The 20,159-nt window shown below is 40.3% G+C and overlaps 1 protein-coding gene across 10 annotated transcripts in view; it reads right to left on the bottom strand.

Moving 5' to 3' along the window:
- The window catches only part of LOC133421387 (interferon-induced very large GTPase 1-like), a 63,237-nt gene that overhangs the window by 20,168 nt on the left and 22,910 nt on the right, over positions 1-20,159 (bottom strand). For 7 of the 10 annotated variants that reach the window (XM_061710944.1, XM_061710953.1, XM_061710946.1 and 4 more), the window contains 7 exons: positions 19,584-19,656; positions 10,839-10,870; positions 10,484-10,571; positions 9,958-10,007; positions 8,967-9,039; positions 4,621-4,670; positions 3,754-3,826 (listed from right to left, as the gene is read on the bottom strand). In XM_061710944.1, coding sequence (XP_061566928.1) covers positions 3,754-3,826; positions 4,621-4,670; positions 8,967-9,039; positions 9,958-10,007; positions 10,484-10,571; positions 10,839-10,870; positions 19,584-19,656 — 439 coding nt within the window. The remainder of the gene's footprint in view (positions 1-3,753; positions 3,827-4,620; positions 4,671-8,966; positions 9,040-9,957; positions 10,008-10,483; positions 10,572-10,838; positions 10,871-19,583; positions 19,657-20,159) is intronic. The other 3 variants (XM_061710954.1, XM_061710950.1, XM_061710951.1) reach the window with 3 other exon arrangements.

The following is a 20,159-nucleotide window of genomic DNA, read 5'->3' as shown; positions in this document are numbered from 1 at the left end:
AAGGCTACAGAAAGTTATCCTGAATTCAAATGTGTTGAACAGCAATAGTGAAAAGTAAAATCATTCAAACATAAATCTATTTTTTTCTTCTTAATTCAAAAATAAATAAGTAACTTAACAGCACCACATAAATTAGCACAATAAGATCAGGCACAAGTTAAAGGAGCATGAGGCAGGATTGAGGCAGGATTTATGAAAAGAAATTCGTATACGTTTTAAGTTTTCTAGTAATAATGTCAGATGAAGCGTTCCAAACCAAAAAGAATGAGCCCTCTAGCGTATCTGTCCGTTGCCTTGAACAGGCTGTGTGCTGCAAAATGTGCTGCAATTCTGGGCCCGAATTTCCCGCGCTGTCCTGCGGATGTGACGTCATGCACGTTCTCCCCGTTCTCCTGTGCCGGCTTCGCTGTTGGCTGCAGTACCCCCGACGGCCCTCGTGGCGAAGGGTGGCGCTATCGAATCTCATTTCTTAAAAGGAGCCTCATGCTCCTTTAAACAATTACAAAGAAAATATTGGCACAATATATTGACTCTCATCTGCACCATAGGCACTTTGTAAATCAAAGGGCCCATTAAGCACAAGACCATCTACTTTAACAACATCATCGTCATTACTTTCAAATAATTTGTAAGCATGGAAATGTTTCTTAGAAATAGATAACACCATTAACAACAATTATTTCTATTCTGCAAAACGCAGGTATGTCATGTTCAATCTCACTGCAAATATCAGTCCTTCCGTGTACTCTGTCCCAGTGTTGTTCTTGTCGGCTATTTTTAAATTTTGTTTCAGTCTTAGTCCTGTTTCAATCGCCGTTGTTATTTTTTGTCATATTTAGTCGAACTCATCCTTTTTTTATTTAGTCACATTTTTGTCGACTAAAAGTCGAGCATTTTAGTCTTTGTTTTAGTCCATGAAACCGTAAATTTATTTGTTTAGTTTTAGTCAACAAAAACTATTTGCATTTTAGTCTAGTTTTAGTCTGACAATTTAGTCTAATTTTAGTTTGACAATTATTTAAAACATATTATACATTAATATTATATTCTACTTTAATTGAGCTCATTTCTTTCACCAATATCTGACCTAAGTATTGATATCAAATATTCTTGATTTTTTAAAGATTTAACCCTCTAAATGCCAGGTTTTATAAACTTTGGCTGCAGTCGCAGCTGTGTAAACGACTCAACAAAAAGCTGGAGTTTGTTATGATTCTCTCTATGGCTGCACCTTTCATGTGATTCAAAATGCCCCATGTTTGGATTTATTTGTGTTTATGGACCTCTTGTGTAGGTGTGTGTGGTGTGCATTTATACAAAATAATCTTAGAGGGGCTTTGAACTTCTGCACAAAAACCATGTGAATGAATGAAAACAGTCGCACTTGAAAGCCTTTGCTCATAATGTCATAAGGTCACACACACACACACACACACACACACACACACACACACACACACACACACACACACACACACACACACACACACACACACACACACACACACTAACTAGTAGACTACTTTCGGGTAGGTTTTATTGTAGTCACATTAAGCTGACAGTACACTCAACAACACAACGTTGATTTAATGTTGTAAACAACCAGCAACATACTTTATGTTAACTTAGCTTACCTTGATTTCTTTGTGGTAAATGGAGACATGTCGTTTCAGATTTGTAGTGTTCTTTCCCTTCAACTTATGACCGCACTGCTCCCCGTCCGTTAAAATCAAGCATTCCGTTTTATCTTCGACGTCAATGTATCTAAAATGTTTCCAGACATCTTCCCTTCTCTTTCTCCCGATCCCCGTGCAAAGCATGTTACCGTTTTATTTTATTTAATTAAATGAAATGTCCGCGTTGAGATCGTGTGCAGCTGCAGCTGCATGCCGCGCTGGCGGTAACTTCAAAAAGGGGGTGTGTTTGTTTATGTGTGAGTGTGAGTGTGAGTGTGTGGGGGAAGGGTATGTTCGATATATTCACCCTGAGCACAATCCCAATACAAAGTGATAGACAACTGTGCTCCCGGACAGTCCCGGTGAGCATTTGCGAACGCACAGCGGCGCTCTATGGCAAAAGAGACAGGAGGAAGTGATACGTTCATTATAATTATATATTTCGTATCGTCTTTGTTTGTGAACGAAAATGACCATAGATTTTAGCGGAGTATTTATTTTGTGAACTATATTTTCGTTTAGTTTTTATTAGTCAACGAACTTGCATAATGATTTAGTAGTTATTGTTTATACACGTGTTTTTTTTCTAGTCCGGTCTCGTTTTCGTCCGGGGAAAAATGGGCGTTGACGAACATATTTCGTTTCCGTTTTCGTGAACGAGAACACTGCTCTGTCCCACTGATTGTAACCCAGTTAGTTGCATGGATGTCTAGTGATACAGACTCAACATGCAAAGCTCGTGCCAACATATCTCCATAGTCCTCATTGTCCACATTAATAGATTCCATTGGTCCATACTCAATACATTTGACTGTGATGTTGAATGATCTAAAGGAGAGGTGTCTAAACAAATATAACATAATGTGACAGGCCTGAAATGTAGCATTTAATGGTGGCCCAGACGCTGGTTAAAAATCGAACCCGAGCCCACATTTCCAAACTGTTTTTGCAATTAGATAGATCTTTCTTTTTAAAATATTTTTTGATAAATCTGTTCCAGTAGTCAAAGCAGAGACATGACATCTTAACTGATATTCGTGAAAAGGAAAAGCCCTAAACATTCATTACAACTGAGCTGGGTATAATAAATAAAAGAGGATCAGGATCAGGTTACAAAAGATAAAAGTAATTGTATAATATGTAAAAACCAATAGAGTTAGATTATAAAGCAATTAAACACAAGTCTCAAAAACATAGCTATTGTCAAGAGATTAAATATTATAATTATTGCCTTATGCCAAAGGGGTTTTTTCATAGCCAATTCTAAAATGATGATTTAGCCTATGAATAACAGAGAAATGTACCTACCTGCATTAGGAATTCTGTCACGTACTGTCAGACATAAATCTGGACTGGTCTCTATCAGTTCAGAGATGTCTTCCTCAACTACTGTGTTAGTTTCATCAAAAGCGTCAAGTTGGGTAGCAGAATAAAAGATCTGTGTTATGTGGGATTATTGGCAGCAGTGTAAAGGTTTCAGGTACAGCCTCACCTACTTCTAAGGTGCATGGATAGAAAAGAAAAGATGCTCTTTTAATGTTGAAGACAGTTCTTTACGAAGGCAAAATAAATAGTATTAAGGATGTTTTGAAGGCCTGACTGAAGTAGAGTTAACTTCTCATAGTCAGACTACCACACAAATGCAGCTGAGGGGGAGATAAACCCTGCATACACATGTTGAACTGATCTAAACTGCTATGGAATAAACCAGAACATAAAAAAGCATGAAATGAAAAGAGTTGTGAGTCTCTCACCATTTGTCATTGTTCAAAGTTGCAGCTGCCAACTAAAACCAAGATTTATCTGTAGTTTTGAGGCTTAACTGGTCAACCAGAATTAAATAGCCTAAAGCTAACAAGCTGAAGGAGAGGACTGTCTCTGACTATCATGACAGAGTCTGACTTACTGTCATCAGTAAATAAATAAAGTCTTAAAAACCTAAATGTTCATCACATCAACATACAATGGTCACTATATAATACCCTGAGTGTTATTACACAGGACTGCTGAAAATGAACATTACTTTACAGTTTCTTAATCTTATAATAATAATGTTATTGGATGTTTGCAGTGTTACCTTTCTCCTTTGTTTCATACGGATCAGACTTGATCTCAGACTTCTTCTCAGAGTGTTCAGCATCACCAGTTTCCTTCAGATAATCACAGTAAGAATTTAAAAAAGATTTTGATTAGATTTTGTTTTAATTTACAGTTTACAAAGGTCAATTTCACTTTCCTTTACTGCTGTTAGCATATGTTTTATGTAATAATGTAATATAATAAAATAATTCATCAAATTAACAAGTAGAGGTTGGGATTTAAATATGGTTTGTAATAATCGGGCTAAAGAAATAAAAAAAACAGCAAAAAAACACGTCGGACCGGCCATTCAGTTCCTTTCAACATGTTTTACAAAACTGTAAACGGTTGAAGAAAATGACTGACTGACAAATCATCATTCTGTCACAATATTCAAACCACTGTGTTGCATTGCTTTAATTTCTGTAAACATTTGGAAAAATAAAAAAACTTTTATTGCAATTTTTTTCCCCTTTGCTTCTATATATATATATATATATATATATATATATATATATATATATATATATATATATATATATATATATATATATATATATATATATATATATATGTATATATATATATATGTGTGTGTGTGTGTGTGTGTGTGTGTGTGTGTGTGTGTGTGTGTGTGTGTGTGTGTGTGTGTGTGTCCTGCTTCATTCTGTCAGGATGCTTCAGTTTGAACATCAAACACAGCTTTCTCATCTTGTTATTTGAGTTTCACCAATGTGATCTTTTCCATATCACAATTCCTCCTCTCTTCTTTCTTCTCTTTTTTACGTTACACATTTTTTCCAGTGTTTTGTTGCATTCTTACATTTTCCTCAATAAATAAAAAGATGATGACTGGAAAGCTTACTTTTATCTTGGTTTCAGCTGCAGTCTCCATCTTTCCATCTGCAGGATGATCTGAGAAAAAAGAGTATTGAACAGTTCAAAACATGACAATTTGATACAACAAAGCATCCCAGATAGACTATGTCTGCTTTTGTTCTTTCTCATATTTCTTAACATCAACCTCATCCGTCTTCAGTATATCTGCCCAGGTCTCATGACAACACATCACCTGATCACTGTTTGACACCAGTCAGGTGACGCTCAGCCAAAGATGCTCAGATTTCTTGAAAAGGATTTGAATCTCAGTGCCACTAACCTGGACTGTTAATAATAATAAATCTTTATTTCTAAAGCAGTTTTCACACATAAAAATGTAGCACAAAGTGCTTAAATACTTAAAAATAAAACAAACTAAAAAACAGAACCCCTCCACCCTGGAAGGCGATGCTCCAGTGTTACCGTTCTCCTTTGTGTCACATGGACCACACATTATCTCAGATTCTTCTGCTTTGTTGTCTTCATTCTGCTCTGAGGTTGCTCTGTATTTTAAGTTATCCTCAACAATGAAGAGTGATTAAATATAAAAAATATTACTTTTCATTTTGTATTCATTCTGATGCAATATGTAGTTAAATCGGGATCTAAATGTGTAGAACTTTCCAGTGAAGTTATTGCTTTATATAAGTGAGAGATGGTACGATTGTTCTCTTGTTTACTGTGATCATCTCTGATCTCCATTCTGTATGTGGAGCATGTGCAGTTCGCCAGAGCGCAGAGGTCTTAGGGGTTTAAAAGGTTTAAAAGTTAAAAGTTAATTTTGGTTTTCATTGTACAAATTGGCTTGTTGGTGAGCAATATAAACTAGCGTCGCTTGTGTTTCCAGTGAAGGAAATGTCACATGAAGAATTGTATAATTTTTGTAGTTTTCACAAATTTTGTTTCGTGTTTGTTTTGCAGGTTTACAACCTAACTAATAACGGTAGTGTGTGAATGTTATTCTGTGTGTGTGTGGCAACATTTAAAAGAAAGAGTTGTATCCGCCTTACCTGTCCTGACGACCCCTCCAGAGGGGAGTTTATTAAACTATAGTAGTAGTTTGGTCAAATCTGGACAAAACGGATTGATCATGTTCTTTATCAATGGAGGTTTAAACCAGGGGTTCTTAACCTTTCTGACCTTGGGGCCCAATTTTTTCAGTAGAGAGTGGCCCGGGGCCCGTTAAATATTAACACTGTATAGCAGGGGTATTCAACTTTAAGAGGTCCATTTAGAGAAAATTTACTCAAGCGAAGGTCCAGAACATCATAATAAATAAATATATATATATATATATATATATATATATATATATATATATATATATATATATATATATATATATATATATATATATATATATATATATATATTCAAGTAGCCTCATAGTTGTATCAACATCTGCATCTGACTGTTATATTAAAAAAGTACATATTTGCCCATTAACATGTGTAACTTGAATTACACATATTTTTTTCTCTTAAAAATAAAGTAGATTTTATTTTATTTTTCAAATGCTATCTTATTTTATTTCTCTACCAGCAGTTTGAATTTCCCCTTTTCTTTGTTAATTGTCTCAACACATTTTTATAATAAATGAATATAAACACATCTTAACAATTGAACAGTTTTGCAGTTTCTCTTTCTTCCCCTTAATCTTATGCCCCCACTTTCTGTCGTTCAGTGAGAGAACTGAGCTCTAATTTCTCCTGCCAGGACTGTAAATCTGGGCTGGATGGTGTCAGGTTCTCATATGCATGTGGAGGTGCTCATTGATGAGCCTGGAACGATATTTAGTTTTAATTATGTTCACTGTGGAGAAAGCTGCTTCACAGCTGTATGTGGACCCAAACATGTTTTTAGATGGTCAGTTTATTTTCTGTGACTTCAGTTCAGACTTGAGTGGATATGTTTGATGAAAAACTGTGTGTTTTGTTTCAGTGGCGTTTCACTTTCGCACTTTGAACGCCACGGTCTCTGAACGTATGAGACACTGGTTTTGTCCCAGTGGGAAGATTGAACCAGGATGAATCGGTCCATTCCGGGTTGAACTTTCCTTTCCACCCGTTACGCTTCTCATCTCTGTAAGAGTCAAGCTAATTACTTACTAAGTAATTTACTAAGTTTTATTTACATTAATAAATTGTCAGGACTGCGCGTGTCGGATTTCATCCGAGCCTGATCAGCTGCGACGGGCAAAGCCCGAAACTCTCTGGCCGCTGCAGCCGTGTCACTTTCCGATGCTTTTGCGAGCCCGAACAACAGTCCAGCCCACACATCTACATCTACAATCCTTCAGCGGTAACGACGGAGCCGCCCGAGCGGCACCGACCTCCCCGGCCGCGGGGACGCGTCAGGATAAATGATCACGCCGCCCTCGCTCGCTCTGGGCGCAGACCCAAGTAATCGATCCCTGATCCTGGCGGATCTAAACGTACTCTGTGCAAAATGAAGGATTTTCTCTGTAAATACACACCATTTCTCTTACTATTACACGTACAGCTAGCTGAGGGTCTTCTTCTCCTCATTTGGTTGGGAGTTGCTATGCAGTCACGCGGCCCTCGCGGCCCACACGTACAAAACTGAATATTTTTCGCGGCCCACTAGATGGCGCTCGCGGCCCACACTTGGGCCGCGGCCCTATGGTTAAGAATCACTGGTTTAAACTATTTAAACTGTTTTTTGCATTTAGTTTAATAATAAATATAAAACTAAATAAAGTTTGCTGTGTTGCAGAACTGGTAAGATCAATACATTTTCATAACGTTTACATTAATTCATTGTAATTAGGGATGTCCCGATACCCTTTTTTTCACACCGAGTACGAGTACGAGTATTTTAATTTGTGTACTCGCCGATACCGAGTACCGATCCGATACTTCTACCACAAAAATAACTAGGCTAAAAATGCAATGAAAAATGCAATGAATTGGAAGACAGGTTTTATTTGCAACAGAAATTCAATTTTAAACAAAACTCGGTCAGCTAGGCTACATTGAGCTGTTACTTTTCTTTTATCCCTTTTATCCACGTACGCGTCAATCTCATGACATCACTGAGTGATTCTTTGGGAAAAATTTTTGTTTTTGCATGTTTTGTCACATTTACACAGACTCAAACACACACAGAGTTTCTATGAGTTCATGGGCTTGTTCTAGTTCTGCCTGGTTAAAAAAGAAAAGTACAAAGGCTTGAAATTTTGTGCTACTTGTTTTTAGCTACTTGTTTTGTGCTACTAATTTATTTTTTTTATTCTGTTATTATTTATTAAAGTACTTGAATTTACTTTAAGATTAATTTAATTTAATCTAGCTATTCTTTATTTTTTATTTATTTTATTGTTTTAATTTGCCTGAAGATTATTATTTTGTACTTCAGACGTTACTCAACAGTTACTCAGTACTTGAGTAGTTTTTTCACCAAGTACTTTTTTACTTTTACTCAAGTAATTATTTGGATGACTACTTTATACTTCTACTTGAGTCATATTATTCTGAAGTAACAGAAGTTCCCCTCAGAACTGTCTTTCCGTACAGGGATGTATCTGGCTCTGTAATCTAACATCATCAACTTCTGAAGGAAAGTTTGGGCCAGATCTTTCTCAGATGTGTCATTGCTCTGTTTCACAGATTTACATATTTTAGCAAGATCTGCTGGTGAAAACTTCTTTTCATATCTTCAGGAATAAAATATCTGTGTTATGTGGGATTATTGGCAGCAGTGTAAAGGTTTCAGGTGCATCCTCACCTACTTCTAAGGTGCATGGATAGAAGATGGAAAGATGCCCTTTTAATGTTGAAGAGAGTTCTTTACAAAGGCAAAATAAATAGTATTAAGGATGGATGTTTTGAAGGCCTGAACTAACTAGAGTTAACTTCTCATAGTCAGACTACCACACAAATGCAGCTGAGGGGGAGATAAACCCTGCATACACATGTTGAACTGATCTAAACTGCTATGGAATAAACCAGAACATAAAAAAGCATGAAATGAAAAGAGTTGTGAGTCTCTCACCATTTGTCATTGTTCAAAGTTGCAGCTGCCAACTAAAACCAAGATTTATCTGTAGTTTTGAGGCTTAACTGGTCAACCAGAATAGCCTAAAGCTAACAAGCTGAAGGAGAGGACCGTCTCTGACTATCATGACAGAGTCTGACTTACTGTCATCAGTAAATAAATAAAGTCTTAAAAACCTAAATGTTGATCACATCAACATACAATGGTCACTATATAATACCCTGAGTGTTATTACACAGTACTGCTGAAAATGAACATTATTTTACAGTTTTTTAATCTTATAGTAATAATGTTATTGGATGTTTGCAGTGTTACCTTTCTCCTTTGTTTCACACGGATCAGACTTGATCTCAGACTTCTTCTCCGAGTGTTCAGCATCACCAGTTTCCTTCAGATAATCACAGTAAGACTTTAAAAAATTAGATTTTGCTTTAATTTACAGTTTACAAAGGTCAATTTCACTTTCCTTTACTGTTGTGAGCATATGTTTTATGTAATAATGTAATATAATAAAATAATTTATCAAGTGAACAACTAGAGGTTGGGATTTAAATATGGTTTTTAATAATCGGGCTAAAGAAATAAAAAACACAGCAAAAAAACACGTCGGACCGGCCATTCAGTTCCTTTCAACATGTTTTACAAAACTGTAAACAGTTGAAGAAAATGACTGACTGACAAATCATCATTCTGTCACAATATTCAAACCACTGTGTTGCATTGCTTTAATTTCTGTAAACATTTGGAAAAATAAAAAAACTTTTATTGCAATTTTTTTCCCCTTTGCTTCTACGCTTAAAACTGCTCAACAAACCCAGTCAGAGAACAAAAACATTAAACTGGACAGAACCTTTAATCTACTTAATTATATTCTATATATAATTATATATAAGTACTATATTACTTATTATATTATATATTATATATATATATATATATATATATATATATATATATATATATATATATATATATATATATATATATATATATATATATATGTGTGTGTGTGTGTGTGTGTGTGTGTGTGTGTGTGTGTGTGTGTGTGTGTGTGTGTGTGTGTGTGTGTGTGTGTGTGTCCTGCTTCATTCTGTCAGGATACTTCAGTTTGAACATCAAACAAAGTTTTCTCATCTTGTTATTTGAGTTTCACCAACGTGATCTTTTCCATATCACAATTCCTCCTCTCTTCTTTCTGCTCTTTTTACGTTACACATTTTTCCAGTGTTTTGTTGGCCTTGCTACATTTTTCTGCATTCCTACATTTTCCTCAATAAACAAATAAAAAGATGACTGGAAAGCTCACTTTTATCTTGGTTTCAGCTGCAGCCTCCATCTTTCCATCTGCAGGATGATCTGAGAAAAAAGAGGATTGAACAGTTAAATACATGACAATTTGATACAACAAAGCATCCTAGATATCTGCTTTGTTCTTTCTCATATTTCTTAACATCAACGTCATCCCTCTTCAGTATATCTGCCCAGGTCTCATGACGACTCATCACCTGATCACTGTTTGACACCAGTCAGGTGACGCTCAGCCAAAGATGCTCAGGTCTCTTGAAAATGATTTGAATCTCAGTGCCACTAACCTGGACTGTTTAATAATAATAAATCTTTATTTCTAAAGCAGTTTTCACACATAAAAATGTAGAACAAAGGGCTTTACATATTTAAAAATGACACAAACTAAAAAACAGGAGAAAAACAAGAGAAAATCAGTGGTTCAACTACAGAGTTCACTTTAATTTCAGTGTCAGAGTTTGAGGAAGTGATCAGCTGAATTATAATATATAAAATCAGTCTGATGACCAATATTTCTAAAATATTACCTTTGTCACTGTTTGCAGCTGATGCAGACTTGCTTTCCATTCCCTGTTCTGTGTTTTTATCTGAGTGTTGAACATCATGAGGATCAATCTGAAAAAAATTTTTAAAAAAATTTCAAGTTACATTTAATGAGATCATAAGTTTTTAACTGTGTGAGCTGATGTTGTTGAGTGTTGAGCTAATCAAGAGTATGATTCATGAAATAAGAGCTGAAGATGAAACAAGAAATGATCACAGAAAAAGAAAAATATTTTAAATTAAAAAGGTCTGAGTTGTAGATCGATTCTCAACAAAAGTATTGGTATCCTCAGAGCTCTGTGAGGAGATTTAATAGACAAGAGAAACTCCTGTTCTCACCTCGGTGTCAGCTGCACGCTCCTCTGTCTGGTCTGTGAGAAAACAGAACACACATACCATCAGCTATGAAGCTGCACAGCAAAATCGGGACTCTTAATTCAACTCCCAGTGTGTTAATTTTAACACTTTTTATGAGTTTATATAATTCTCATAGATTTTGAGTTTAATTTACACTTTGCAAAGTGATTTTAACTCTCTAATAGTGTTACATTTTGACAACCCTGGTGTTGTTTTATGACACCACATAATGTCACAAGGCGTGGTGTTGAGGACCCAAACGCAAGGAGAGAGAGGGAGGCTGGAGGCAGGAGTTCTCAAAAAAACACAAGGGTTTATTCCAAAAGGCAAAAAACAAAAGCACTGCTTGGCAGGATCAAGATAAACTCACGTAAAAACCAGGAGCACATGGAGGGAACAAACAGTACGGACCGACAGGCAACAAAGGAATGACAAGACCAGATATACACAGGGGATAACGAGACACGACGAGACACAGGTGCAGACACAATCAGGGCAAAGGGGAAACAGGAGGGACAGAACTGAAACTCAAACTGGGGGGAAGTGTCAAACCCTGACAGTACCCCCCCCTCAAGGGACAGATCCCAGATGTCCCAACAGTCCACACCCAAGGCAGGCGGAGGGGGCCCGGAGGAGGGCCCAAACCACACACGGCCAAAGTTCCGGGGGCCGTCCTTGGGACCGAGCAGACCAGCGAGAGTGTTCCGGGGGCCGTCCTCGGTGCCGGGCAGACCGGCGAGGCAGTTCGGGGGGGTCGCCCTTGGGGCGTAACCGGCGGATCCGGGGGTCGGTCTGGGGGCTTGGCAGGCTGGTCAGGGGGTCGGTCTGGGACTGCGGCAGACTGGTCAGGGGGTCGGTCTGGGACTGCGGCAGGCTGGTCAGGGGGTCGGTCTGGGACTGCGGCAGACTGGTCAGGGGGTCGGTCTGGGACTGCGGCCGACTGGTCAGGGGGTCGGTCTGGGACTGCAGCAGGCTGGTCAGAGGGTCGGTCTGGGATTGCGGCAGGCTGGTCAGAGGGTCGGTCTGGGACTGCAGCAGGCTGGTCAGAGGGTCGGTCTGGGATTGCGGCAGGCTGGTCAGGGGGTAGGTCTGGGGCTGCGGCAGGCTGGTCAGGGGGTCGGTCTGGGACTGCAGCAGGCTGGTCAGGGGGTAGGTCTGGGGCTGCGGCAGGCTGGTCAGGGGGTAGGTCTGGGACTGCGGCAGATCCATCCAGGATCGCCTCAGGAAGGGGAACAGAGACCACCTCCAGAACAGAGACTGGCTGCGGGACCGCCTCAGGAACAAGAGTCGGGGCTGACAGGAGGCGGGGAGCCGGAGTCGGGGCTGACAGGAGGCGGGGAGCCAGAGTCGGGGCTGACAGGAGGCGGGGCGCCGGAACAGGGGCAGACAGGAGGCGGGGCGCCGGAACAGGGGCAGACAGGATGCGGGGCGCCGGAACAGGGGCAGACAGGATGCGGGGCGCCGGAACAGGGGCAGACAGGATGCGGGGCGCCGGAACAGGGGCAGACAGGATGCGGGGCGCCGGAACAGGGGCAGACAGGATGCGGGGCGCCGGAACAGGGGCAGACAGGATGCGGGGCGCCGGAACAGGGGCAGACAGGCTGCGGGGCGCCGGAACAGGGGCAGACAGGCTGCGGGGCGCCGGAACAGGGGCAGACAGGCTGCGGGGCGCCGGAACAGGGGCAGACAGGCTGCGGGGCGCCGGAACAGGGGCAGACAGGCTGCGGGGCGCCGGAACAGGGGCAGACAGGCTGCGGGGCGCCGGAACAGGGGCAGACAGGCTGCGGGGCGCCGGAACAGGGGCAGACAGGCTGCGGGGCGCCGGAACAGGGGCAGACAGGCTGCGGGGCGCCGGAACAGGGGCAGACAGGATGCGGGGCGCCGGAACAGGGGCAGACAGGATGCGGGGAGCCGGCGTCGGGGGGCAGAGGATCCCCGGAGCTGCCCGAGTGGGGACCCGGGTCCGTGGCGCTGGCTGCGGGGGTACCTGGGTCCGAGGCGCAGGCTGCGGGGGTACCCGGGTCCGAGGCGCAGGCTGCGGGGGTACCCGGGTCCGAGGCGCAGGCTGCGGGGGTACCCGGGTCCGAGGCGCAGACTGTGGGGGGTCCGGGACCATCACCGGAGCAGGGGCCGATGCACTCTCTCCTGCTGGGTCCATGCTGGTCGGTCCGTTCTGTCACAAGGCGTGGTGTTGAGGACCCAAACGCAAGGAGAGAGAGGGAGGCTGGAGGCAGGAGTTCTCAAAAAAACACAAGGGTTTATTCCAAAAGGCAAAAAACAAAAGCACTGCTTGGCAGGATCAAGATAAACTCACGTAAAAACCAGGAGCACATGGAGGGAACAAACAGTACGGACCGACAGGCAACAAAGGAATGACAAGACCAGATATACACAGGGGATAACGAGACACGACGAGACACAGGTGCAGACACAATCAGGGCAAAGGGGAAACAGGAGGGACAGAACTGAAACTCAAACTGGGGGGAAGTGTCAAACCCTGACACATAAGTGCACTTTTAACTCAAAATTATTTTATTCCCTTTCACTCTGAGTGTTAATTTTGAACATACAGTGTTATTTTATGACACATGGAAGTGTATTTTTAACCCTAAACGTGTGTTGTTAGTCATTTTGTTTTACAGTACATTAAAAGTGCATTCTGTGTTTACTACACTAACATACATCACAAAATCTGAAAATGATTGTAGTCACTTCCAAGGCTACAGAAAGTTATCCTGAGTTCAAATGTGTTGAACAGCAATAGTGAAAAGTAAAATCATTCAAACATAAATCTATTTTTTTCTTCTTAATTCAAAAATAAATAAGTAACTTAACAGCACCACATAAATTAGCACAATAAGATCAGGCACAAGTTAAAGGAGCATGAGGCAGGATTGAGGCAGGATTTATGAAAAGAAATTCGTATACGTTTTAAGTTTTCTAGTAATAATGTCAGATGAAGCGTTCCAAACCAAAAAGAATGAGCCCTCTAGCGTATCTGTCCGTTGCCTTGAACAGGCTGTGTGCTGCAAAATGTGCTCCAATTCTGGGCCCGAATTTCCCGCGCTGTCCTGCGGATGTGACGTCATGCACGTTCTCCCCGTTCTCCTGTGCCGGCTTCGCTGTTGGCTGCAGTACCCCCGACGGCCCTCGTGGCGAAGGGTGGCGCTATCGAATCTCATTTCTTAAAAGGAGCCTCATGCTCCTTTAAACAATTACAAAGAAAATATTGGCACAATATATTGACTCTCATCTGCACCATAGGCACTTTGTAAATCAAAGGGCCCATTAAGCACAAGACCATCTACTTTAACAACATCATCGTCATTACTTTCAAATAATTTGTAAGCATGGAAATGTTCATTGAAATAGATAACACCATTAACAACAATTATTATTTCTATTCTGCAAAACGCAGGTATGTCATGTTCAATCTCACTGCAAATATCAGTCCTTCCGTGTACTCTGTCCCACTGATTGTAACCCAGTTAGTTGCATGGATGTCTAGTGATACAGACTCAACATGCAAAGCTCCTGCCAACATATCTCCATAGTCCTCATTGTCCACATTAATAGATTCCATTGGTCCATACTCAATACATTTGACTGTGATGTTGAATGATCTAAAGGAGAGGTGTCTAAACAAATATAACATAATGTGACAGGCCTGAAATGTAGCATTTAATGGTGGCCCAGACGCTGGTTAAAAATCGAACCCGAGCCCACATTTCCAAACTGTTTTTGCAATTAGATAGATCTTTCTTTTTAAAATATTTTTTGATAAATCTGTTCCAGTAGTCAAAGCAGAGACATGACATCTTAACTGATATTCGTGAAAAGGAAAAGCCCTAAACATTCATTACAACTGAGCTGAGTAGTTAATAAATATAAGAGGATTAGGATCAGGTTACAAAAGATAAAATTAATTGTATAATATGTAGAAACAAATAGAGTTAGATTATAAAGCAATTAAACACCATTATCAAAAACATAGCTATTGTCAAGAGATTAAATATTATAATTATTGCCTTATGCCAGAGGGGTTTTTTCATAGCCAATCCTAAAATGATGATTTTGCTATGAATAACAGAGAAATGTACCTACCTGCATTAGGAATTCTGTCACGTACTGTCAGACATAAATCTGGACTGGTCTCTATCAGTTCAGAGATGTCTTCCTCAACTACTGTGTTAGTTTCATCAAAAGCGTCAAGTTGGGTATCAGAGTAAAAGATCTGTGTTATGTGGGATTATTAGCAGCAGTGTAAAGGTTTCAGGTACAGCCTCACCTACTTTCAATTCAATTCAATTCAATTTTATTTATATGGCGTCTAATACAACAGAGTTGTCTCTAGACGCTTTACAGAGACCCATACCCAGAACATGACCCCCGAGCAGTTATTACATAAACAATGGCAGGTAAAAACTCCCCTGGTGGGAGAAAAACCTTAAGCCAAACAGTGGCAAGGAAAAACTCCCCTTTAGGATGGAAGAAACCTTGAGCAGGACCAGGCTCATCAGGGGGGACCCTCCTGCCGAGGGCCAGACTGGTGGGTCAGGGACGGCAACAGCACAGCAGGCAGGTGGAAGCAGCAACGGGATGACCAGGGGTGGGGACCGCAGGCCAGCACGCAGCTCCCGAAGCTCCGGCCCAATCAGCAAGTCCCAGGTTGGGGTGCAGGGTCAGGAAAAGACTTGTGCTCCGTAATGCAAGCTACAGCCACCCACGACCACCTGCAGGACAAAAGAGAGAAAAGGGAGGAGAAGGGGGGGCCAACAACGGGATGACCAGGGGTGGGGACCGCAGGCCAGCACGCAGCTCCCGAAGCTCCGGCCCAATCAGCAAGTCCCAGGTTGGGGTGCAGGGTCGGGGAAAGACTTGTGCTCCGTAATGCAAGCTACAAGCCACCCACGACCACCTGCAGGTTCCGGTGTCCGGCAAAGGATGCTGCAACATGGACAAAAGAGAGAAAAGGGAGGAGAAGGGGGGGCCAGCACAAGAAACTACAGGAGCAACTCTGACACACTAAAGTTTACACTACCTAGAGATTTACCAACACCAGCTAGAGGTTTACTAAACACTAACTATAGGCTTTACTAAACAGAAATGTTTTAAGTTTAGTTTTAAAGGTGGAGGTGGTGTCAGCCCCCTTAACCCAGATTGGAAGTTGGTTCCATAGTAGTGGTGCCTGATAGCAGAACGCCCGCCCTCCAAATCTACATTTAGATACTCTAGGAACTACGAGTAAACCTGCACTCTGAGAACGGAGAGCTCTGACAGGAACATAAGGCACTATCAGGTCTTGCAAATAATGCAGAGCTAAGCCGTTTTGGGCTTTATACGCAAGTAATAAAATTTTAAATTGGATTCTGAATTTTACGGGTAACCAATGGAGCGACGCTAACACTGGAGAGACGTGGTCTCTCCTGCTGATTCCTGTCAGTACTCGTGCTGCTGCATTCTGGATCAGCTGGAGCCTATTCAGCAAATTACTTGGACATCCTGCTAACAACACATTACAGTAATCTAGTCTAGAAGATACAAACGCATGAACTAGTTTTTCTGCATCACTCTGCGAGAGGATTTTCCTAATCTTTGCAATATTACGGAGATGGAAAAAGGCTATTTTACAAACCTGATTGACACATTGTTTAAACGACAAATCCTGATCGAAAATAACACCAAGGTTTCTCACAGTTGCACTGGAAGCCATTGCAACACCATCTAATCCCTTCCTAAGATGCTCTGGACCAAGAATGATAACCTCTGTTTTATCTGAATTTAGAAGCAAGAAATTTCTGGACATCCAGTCCTTGATGTCCCTAAGACATGCCTGAAGTTTAACTAACGGTTCTGTTTCATCCGGCTTCATAGACAAGTAGAGCTGCGTATCATCAGCATAACAATGAAAGTGTATGCCGTGATTCTGGATTATACTTCCCAATGGCTGCATGTATAAACTGAACAAGATTGGCCCTAGCACTGAACCCTGCGGAACACCATATCAGACCCTTGACTGTTCTGAAGAAACCTCATGTACATGATGAAACTGGAACCTGTCAGATAGATATGATTTAAACCAACATAGAGCTGTCCCTTTAATCCCAACAACATGCTCTAACCTGTGCAGTAAAATGCCATGATCTATAGTGTCAAAAGCAGCACTGAGGTCCAGTAGAACCAGTATGGACACTAATCCCTTATCTGAGGCCATAAGAAGGTCATTCGTGACTCGAACCAGTGCTGTCTCTGTGCTATGATGCATTCTGAACCCTGACTGAAAGACTTCAAACAGATCATTTCTATACAAATAGTCACATAACTGGCTTGAAACTGCCTTTTCCAGAATTTTAGATACAAATGGAAGGTTGGAAATTGGTCTATAATTAGCTAAGGTGTCTGGGTCAAGAGAAGGTTTTTTAAGTAAAGGTTTAATTACTGCGACTTTGAAAACCTGTGGTACATATCCTAAACTTAGGGATAGGTTAATTTGGTCCAGTATTGTCGTACCAATAAGAGAAAAAATATGTTTGAATAGTCGAGTCGGGATGGGGTCTAACATACATGTGGTTGACTTAGCTCTATTAACGAGTGAAGTCAGCTCAGGGAGGTCTATAGGATCAAAATAGTCTAGAGACAAGTCAGAGCCTAGGGAAGTCGCTAAAGCTGAAGAAACACCTACAACCGGCTGGTTGATTTCTTCTCTAATTCTCGTGATTTTACTGTTAAAGAAGCTCATAAAGTCTTCACTACTGAGAGCTGCAGGAATGCACGGCTCAACAGAGTTGAGCCGTGCTCAACTCTGAGTACTTCTAAGGTGCATGGATAGAAAAAGAAAAGATGCTCTTTTAATGTTGAAGAGAGTTCTTTACAAAGGCAAAATAAATAGTATTAAGAATGTTTTGAAGGCCTGACTGAAGTAGAGTTAACTTCTCATAGTCAGACTACCACACAAATGCAGCTGAGGGGGAGATAAACCCTGCATACACATGTTGAACTGATCTAAACTGCTATGGAATAAACCAGAACATAAAAAAGCATGAAATGAAAAGAGTTGTGAGTCTCTCACCATTTGTCATTGTTCAAAGTTGCAGCTGCCAACTAAAACCAAGATTTATCTGTAGTTTTGAGGCTTAACTGGTCAACCAGAATAGCCTAAAGCTAACAAGCTGAAGGAGAGGACTGTCTCTGACTATCATGACAGAGTCTGACTTACTGTCATCAGCAGAGCCGGATTAAATAAATGGACTACACTAGGCAGACTGTGATTTTCGGGCCCCCCTCCATCGATGTTATTTATGAAATCTTAAACTTACCAAAGTTACTAATAAAACTTAATTCACATTTTACATAGCAAAGTCATAGTCAAGTTGGTTCTTTGTATTCCAAAATAAGTCATGTGTTGTATATTAAACAGTCTATCAGACTATTTTTAGATTTTTATTATTTATACGTTATTACAATGCTCTATTAAATGCTATTAAATTATCCTTATCTTATCGATTGTGAGCATTTAGCAGAAAATCTTAATTAAATGTGTTGATTAAATTGAATAGTTAAATAAGAAGTCAAATCTACAAAGACCAATACAATTTGCAGTAAGACAAAGTGTGCTGTAGTCTGTATGTCTGTATGTGTATATGTATGTATGTGTATGCGTATGCAGAGCCGTTAGAGAGATTTGCGAGGCCCTGTGTGAAATAGCCAGGGTGGCCCTCGCGCGTGAGCGTTGCGAGCGCGCGCAAAATTTTTGGGTTTTTTGGGTCGGATCTGGTGTCTCTATGCGCAATTTTAACTCTCCAATTAGCAAAATACTGGATACCTTCCCCTGCCTCATCATCATCTGGGCTTACCTCGACGCGGGGCCCCACGGCTGCTTGAGACCCGAGCGGATCGGTGATTTTTGTAACAAATTTATCAAACGTGCCTTTCAGAGAGGCATTAAACTCTTCCATTGTCTTTAGTTTTTTTCTTTTTTCATCCCCTGATGGAAATTTCCTGAATCTGTCTCGTTTTCTCGACATTGTGTGACAGTTTGTTCCACCTCCACCCGTCTGGATCAGAGCAGCTTGTGTCTGCGCTTGGTCTGATCATTGGATTGAACAACAGACACGCGTCATCATTGCACATATATTTATTGATATGCACAGACTAGTACACATTTAGGTCTGTAATGGAACGTGACTGTTGATATTTATAAAGAAAAAAAAAAAAAATAGGGGAAAAAAAAACGGCCCATAGCGCCAGGCCCCTTGGGGCGCCAGGCCCCGTGCGGTCGCACGGTTCGCACATCCCTTGCGGCGGCCCTGTGCGTATGTATGCGTATATATATATGTATGTATACTAAATATAGTAATAATGCACATATATATATATATATGCCTTAGGTTTTTACCGGCATGTTATCAACCATTAATATGTGTGCAGACAAAAAAAAAAAAAAAAAAGAAAAAAAAAAAATTTTTTTTTTTTTTTTTTTTTTTTCCCCTCTGTCTGGGCCCCCCCCTGTCGGGCCCTAGGCACGTGCCTACTCTGCCTCTCCGTTAATCCGGCTCTGGTCATCAGTAAATAAATAAAGTCTTAAAAACCTAAATGTTGATCACATCAACATACAATGGTCACTATATAATACCCTGAGTGTTATTACACAGGACTGCTGAAAATGAACATTACTTTACAGTTTCTTAATCTTATAGTAATAATGTTATTGGATGTTTGCAGTGTTACCTTTCTCCTTTGTTTCATACGGATCAGACTTGATCTCAGACTTCTTCTCCGAGTGTTCAGCATCACCAGGTTCCTTCAGATAATCACAGTAAGAATTTAAAAAAGATTTTGATTAGATTTTGTTTTAATTTACAGTTTACAAAGGTCAATTTCACTTTCCTTTACTGCTGTTAGCATATGTTTTATGTAATAATGTAATATAATAAAATAATTTATCAAATGAACAACTAGAGGTTGGGATTTAAATATGGTTTGTAATAATCGGGCTAAAGAAATAAAAAAAACAGCAAAAAAACACGTCGGACCGGCCATTCAGTTCCTTTCAACATGTTTTACAAAACTGTAAACGGTTGAAGAAAATGACTGACTGACAAATCATCATTCTGTCACAATATTCAAACCACTGTGTTGCATTGCTTTAATTTCTGTAAACATTTGGAAAAATAAAAAAACTTTTATTGCAATTTTTTTCCCCTTTGCTTCTATATATATATATATATATATATATATATATATATATATATATATATATATATATATATATATATATATATATATATATATATATATGTATAT

The sequence above is a fragment of the Cololabis saira genome, chromosome 21, assembly GCF_033807715.1.
Source record: "Cololabis saira isolate AMF1-May2022 chromosome 21, fColSai1.1, whole genome shotgun sequence".
In the NCBI taxonomy this organism is placed as follows: domain Eukaryota; kingdom Metazoa; phylum Chordata; class Actinopteri; order Beloniformes; family Belonidae; genus Cololabis; species Cololabis saira.
The sequence above is the reverse complement of the archived record's forward strand: the minus strand, read 5'-3'. Positions and strand labels throughout refer to the sequence as shown.